Raw genomic sequence first — 6,616 nt, 5'->3', positions numbered from 1 at the left:
TTGTAAATAAGCTGCAAAGTAACAAGTTTTGTCTATTTTTAAGTTTATAACAAAGTAAAGAGTTACTAACCATTTTAGAGAAATTGATGCACATTGCTCTAACCTAAGTTAACAAATTCTATTATCAAACTTTTAATATAAAAGTTACCTACTGAATAAACCTTAATGCGATCTTACACAAGTTTTCTATTCGATCAAAGTACAAACAAATGAAATACTTATTTTTCAGAAAAAGTCAAGATAATAAGACAGCTACAAGTATTAACAGAAACCATCAATGGACAAATAGTATTAAATTCTTAGTTTTCTAATTAATAACATATGAATGTACTTGAAATGAATTCGATAATGAAGGATGAAGTATATGATTCTTTATCAGTTCTGTATATGAGGGAAATCTGAATTTTATGAATGATGTAAAAATAAGGGAAGTGGCGTAAAAAATAATGGTTGGTTTAGTAACATTACATTAAGAACGCAAACTAAGTTCTCCTAAGTTTAATCTTAAGTTCAACAGCTTTTATGTGAATGAGAAATTTATTACAAACAAAATGTATTTGTAGATTTTGGGAAGAATTATATCTTTACCACAAGTATTATTATTTACAATATTTTTTTAAATCGCCTAGGGTGTATCTTTTCATAGTAATAATATAATAAATAAATTATAAAAAAAATAATTAATAATTTGTACTTACGACACTTTTAATATTTTAATGACAATTAAATAATATATGTTAGGAACATATATTCTTTTTTTCCTCCCTCTAAGGCTCGGATATCTACAGTTTTAAGTTTAAATAAATATGAACAAGATTTAAAAATTAGTTTACCAAAGAAGTTTCACTTCTGACATGTGTAACTTCATGTCAGATGTAGGATTGGAGTACGCAAGCACTTTTTGTTTTACTATCTGTATGTTGAATATAAATCTATCACTCACTATTGGTAGGTATTTTTTTTCAACGTAAGTAAACTTGAAATGGCATAAAGATAAAACTATTTCCATAGTATAAAAAAAGTAAGTAAACTTGGGATTGTCAACACTTATCGCTCCATTGCTTCAACATGTCTTAATATCGTTATCTTACTTTCAGAATTATTAATATTTATATAATACTAAATATCAACGAAGATTCATAATCTCGTGTTTGTCGCTCGATTATCTGTCTATAACATAGTCTTCGTAATCTGTGTCTCTAATCCGGCTATGAATAATTATGATAGTTTATTTTACATCTCTTTAATCTGTGAGTATCTATAGGTATTAGGTACCTGTAATTCTTCCTCAAGTTTCATTTATTTGAGCGTAAATTCTTTTCGAGAAGTGCTTATATTTCGAAGAATTTGTGAATTTGTATTTAGAAATGGCAGCGATAAGTTTATTAAACCCCAAGGCTGAATTTGCCAGGGCTGCACAAGCATTAGCCGTTAATATATCAGCAGCAAAAGGCATTCAAGATGTGATGAAAACTAACCTAGGACCAAAAGGAACACTAAAAATGTTAGTATTTTTACAAATGTGATAACTACAGTAAACGCTTTATATGTAAACGCTTATTTGTGTCATTTTGTCTTTCTCCAAACTCGATCGTAAAAATCTTATGGTGAATATACAAAACTGAGACTATTATAGTAACATGCGGTGCGTCGGCATCTGCTTAAGTCACGAGTTATGTTATCCGTTATTGCAAATATTTTGGAGTTTTCTACAATCAACATCTGGATAATGGCTTTTATGTATTGTTTAAAACCAGCATTTAGAATATTATTGTAAAAGGTTAAATCAACAAAAGCATAAATAAAAATATTCTGGACGTTCTTGTAAACAATTTGCAAATTAAGTAGGCTATTTGTCCCTCAGTTTTAATGTGTGTTGTGAAAAAGGACCTTATGGATAGTTACCTAAGGGGAAAATTGAAAAATAACTTCGTAATTTTTTTAAATCTAACTTTTTCTCTAAGTTTAATTTAATTCTCTAACATTTTTATGGATACATAATGGATTTTGTATAATATAGGTTAGTATCTGGTGCTGGTGACATCAAGATAACTAAAGATGGAAATGTTCTACTGCATGAGATGCAGATTCAGCATCCAACAGCTTCTCTTATTGCTAGAGCTTCAACTGCTCAAGATGACGCAACAGGTGATGGAACAACTTCTACTGTCCTCTTGATTGGAGAACTCTTGAAGCAGGCTGATATTTATATAAGCGAAGGTAATTTTTTAAATGAACTAATAATACAATCTTGTACAGTATATCTATTTAAAATTATGAATAATATATATAAGATTATGAATGTTGGGGAATAAAAATTGGAATTCTATAAACAACATTTAAAGATTTCATTATCTATGGATTGTGAAACTGGTAGTTTTGGGAGCTATGGATGAACTTCAAATCTGTACTTTTTTAAATATGTGTTCTTATGTTGAAAAACAAGTCTTGCCTTGTAGCAATTGTCAATAAGGAGTTGAAGGTGATTATTCTATGGCTTGCTGTAGGGAATATTGAAGCACTTGCGCCAAATCAGTAAGATGAAAAAAGTTAGATAAGTTGATGTCACATGAACTAAGCAACCAACAGCAAGGCTTACTCGTCAAAGGATGCAAACCACTACTGAATCAGAATAGAAACAAGGCTACTCTACTCCACGCCCTGCTTTGTGCAATGTCGCTGTATTTGGCACCTAGAGATTAGCAGAATGCGGGACTGGATGCCGTCTTTTTGCAGTCTACCCTTGGGTGCCTATATGCTTTTCGTTGGATGATCCAGATTCCATCGCTGACTCTGTCGCCGAATTAATTCTGCACAGGGTATAGAACTTTTTACTGCTGTGCCGATCGTTGGCAAGTCGCAGACCTGGTTAAAACGTTCTTCCAAGGCAGCTTCGCGTCGAAAGTCAGAATGCGCTAAAGCGTGGCCGTACTCGTTAAAAATTCGAGCATATAGTCAAATGTCGCGAGAGATTGAGCCCCGCCTCCCTTCACCCCTACAGAGGGAGGATGTTTCGCTGTCCTATACCGCGAAAGAAAAGCCGACCATTTGGGCTATTCTCGTCCAACTCGACTTTGGATGGCCTAGAGAGGTCACCACCGACCATTTCTCGGTGTGACACTTCGACGCCGGAAATCATATTCTGGCGTGCATAACTTGTTGTCCGCAAAACTCTTATCTTTCTTGGACATTCATAAGTCAAACTGGCCTAATGGCATCCTCCAATATGGTGTGTACTTGTGCTCCTGAGTTGGCTCCGCTCCCGAGCGCTTTTTCCGCATTGCTGGGCATTGTCTCAAAATGCCGAAAGACTGCTTCAATACATCCGATCCCTAAAAAGGCAATCGCTCTGATTCATCCAACTATCGCCCAATACACATTTTCTGCCCCAATTACCACTAATAGTGTTCGGATTAATGCAGCTGAGTTTCATCATCGGATGTCGAGGCAGAATACAAAAACTCACCCGTTTCAACTTGACTAACGTCATTCTACAACTGACGGTTTTAAGGCAGTTTCTGCCGCGCACCACCACTATGTAGAGAGTACCAATTCTTAAAAAGCTAGGAACATATTCGCGAGCTTTCTGGCATTGTGAGTGTCCATAGGGGCCGGTATCACTAACAACAGATGAGCCTCCTGTTCCATAAAAAATATCTAAATCAATTGTTACCTGCAGCGAAAAGTACATCCTCTAAGATAATCGTAAGCATGCGTCTCAGTGGGTGGAACAGTTAACAGCACCTAATTTATGCCCAAAAAAATAGTATAGGAAGATGATGGTGACTGGTGGATCTGTGCCGGACTTGTACATCTTTCTTGTAAAACGTTCTTTCCCATTACTTGTCCACGACAGCGCGCGAGTATACAATCCACGACAAACCATCGCAAGGTTACAAGAGTTATCGCTGAAAGCTATCTGCCAACGATTGTTCCGGATCTTGCCCCAACATATTTTTTTAAGTGGGAAACTTCAACACCCAACGGGCAGTACAAAATGGTTTCTCTGACTTCATCGCTTTCCGTCGAGCAGACTTCTACAGTGAATATCCATCAAAATAGCAAAATTGTTAAGATAATTTGGGCACCACTTAGCCACTTAAAAAAATGTATATAAATACAAATACTTCAATTTCATAATTGGTAGATCTAATATAATTTTCATTGTTTCAGGACTTCATCCAAGAATTGTTACTGAAGGCTTTGATTTAGCAAGAAATAAAGCTTTAGAAGTACTTGATAGCATGAAAGTACCAATAGAGGTGAACAGAGACAGTCTTTTGGATGTTGCCCGTACTTCTTTAAAAACAAAGGTGAATTTAGCTAATACATTATAGAGTGAGAATATTGCATTTTTGAGTTAAGACTCGCAGGGTAAAATTCAGAGTCAAGAGTGCAAAATATGGCTCCTGTACGTCATAAACATATAGGCTTACAAGGAAGTCATACTAATTGTAACATGTCTATGAATCTTACACTTTCAATAATAATAAAGTACACATACAATGAACGATTTTTGTCATATTTTTTTAGGTACACCAAAACCTAGCTGATGTATTAACAGATGCCTGTGTAGATGCCGTTCTGTCCATCCGTAAGCCTGGAAAAAGTGTAGATCTGCACATGGTTGAATTGATGGAAATGCAACATAAAACTGCCACAGAGACATCTTTGATTAAAGGTAGGCAGTATATTACTGTCCATATGACATTAACACAGAATAAACTACAGTAGTAGACAGCATAGGGCTATCTATTTTAATTTATTTATTTATTGAACATAGGCCTTGTGATGGATCATGGTGCTCGTCACCCCGATATGCCTAAGCGTGTGGAAAACGCTTACATACTGACATGTAATGTCTCTCTTGAATATGAGAAGACTGAAGTCAACTCTGGTTTCTTCTACAAGTCTGCTGAAGACAGAGAAAAACTTGTTGCTGCTGAGAGAGACTTTATTGACCTTAGAGTTAAAAAGGTAAATTAAATTTTTATTTATATTATAATTTTTTCTAGTTCTGACTATAAAACTATCATATTTATTATAGATAATTGCTCTTAAGAAAAAACTCTGCGATGGAACAGACAAGACCTTTGTTGTTATCAACCAGAAAGGAATTGATCCTCTTTCGCTGGATGTGTTTGCAAAGGAAGGCATTATTGCTCTGCGCAGGGCAAAACGCCGTAACATGGAACGTTTAGCACTCGCTTGCGGTGGTTCTGCTATGAACTCAGTCGACGATTTGACTGAGGAATGCCTTGGATATGCTGGCTTAGTTTATGAACATATCCTTGGTGAAGAAAAATACACATTTGTGGAAAACTGCAAGAACCCACAATCAGTTACAATTCTCATCAAAGGCCCAAACAAGCACACACTCACGCAGATCAAGGATGCTATCCGTGATGGTCTTCGTGCAATTAACAATGCTATCGAAGACAAGTGTATTGTGCCAGGAGCTGCAGCATTTGAAATTAAAACTAATTTGGAACTCCAGAAATACAAGGACACTGTCAAGGGAAAGGCTCGGCTTGGAATCCAAGCCTATGCTGAGGCTCTTCTTGTTATTCCAAAGACTCTAGCTGTTAACTCTGGTTATGATGCCCAAGATACTATTGTGAAGTTGCAAGAGGAAGCCCGTTTGAGCCCTGATCCAATTGGCTTAGACCTTAACAGTGGGGAAGCAATTAAACCCACAGATATGGGTATCTATGACAATTATATTGTAAAGAAACAAATACTCAACTCCTGCTCTGTAATTGCCAGTAACTTACTTCTTGTTGATGAAATTATGAGAGCTGGGATGAGTAGTCTTAAGGGTTAGGTTATTTTCTGCAATAATTGTTTCTTATAGTTAACTATTTTCTTTGTCTCAATATATTAATTTTAACTATTATTAATAATATTAAGTTATTTTCTTTAAAATAACGTATTAGAAACTAAATTTTTAATAGTGACACGAACCAATTTAAATTCTTTAAATTTATGTCAAAATAAATTGCTTTCTAACATATGGTTATTTTATTGGACATCTTTGGGATACAATCATTTATTTTTCACAAAAACAATGAATTAACAGTTAGAACAACACGGCATTACGTAGGTAACACTGAAAATGTTTAGAAAATGAAACACGGCTTAATGTAGAAATTGCCAATACTTTTATTGTTTTTCGAAGTATTCTCCGCTCCTCTCTAACATCGTCGCATTCGATGGGACTGAGAAAAGAAGTGGGCCCATTCTTCCTTAGGCTTCTTATATGGCATTTTCGTACTGTATAACGTTATAACTGAATGTGAATATATCTTTTTTAAAAAACAAAATTTGAATTTGGTGCAATGGGTTGGATAAGGGAGTAGGAAACAACTAACTGGGGCTTGAGTGTATGTAGGTTATATAGGAAGCTACATGTTTATGTGTTGAAATGAAAGAATGAAGTTAGATGTAAGTCTAAAACAGAATAAGGGTGTAACATGGTGTCCTGGGGTTAGGAAAAGATATCCTTTATAGGTCTCTTCTGATGCTAGGTGCTGGGATATGTTCTGTTTGATTAATTTCTGGATTAGAGTGATGGGATTTTATGGATTCCTGAGATATAGAAGAGGTAATAGGGATA

The 6,616-nt window shown here is 35.2% G+C and overlaps 1 protein-coding gene across 1 annotated transcript; it reads left to right on the top strand.

Annotated features, from left to right (window-relative positions):
• Nucleotides 1–1,230: 1,230 nt before the first annotated feature.
• On the top strand, nt 1,231–6,011 carry LOC123710168 (T-complex protein 1 subunit zeta). Its single transcript, XM_045661917.1, has 6 exons — nt 1,231–1,504; nt 2,021–2,220; nt 4,174–4,313; nt 4,534–4,681; nt 4,784–4,977; nt 5,048–6,011. The coding sequence occupies exons 1-6, from the start codon at nt 1,368–1,370 to the stop codon at nt 5,822–5,824; spliced, it is 1,596 nt and encodes a 531-aa protein (XP_045517873.1). The 5' UTR covers nt 1,231–1,367; the 3' UTR covers nt 5,825–6,011.
• Nucleotides 6,012–6,616: the final 605 nt, after the last annotated feature.

Source organism: Pieris brassicae, chromosome 5 (genome assembly GCF_905147105.1).
Source record: "Pieris brassicae chromosome 5, ilPieBrab1.1, whole genome shotgun sequence".
NCBI classification, from domain to species: Eukaryota; Metazoa; Arthropoda; class Insecta; order Lepidoptera; family Pieridae; genus Pieris; species Pieris brassicae.
This window is presented reverse-complemented; position numbering and strand designations above follow the sequence as displayed.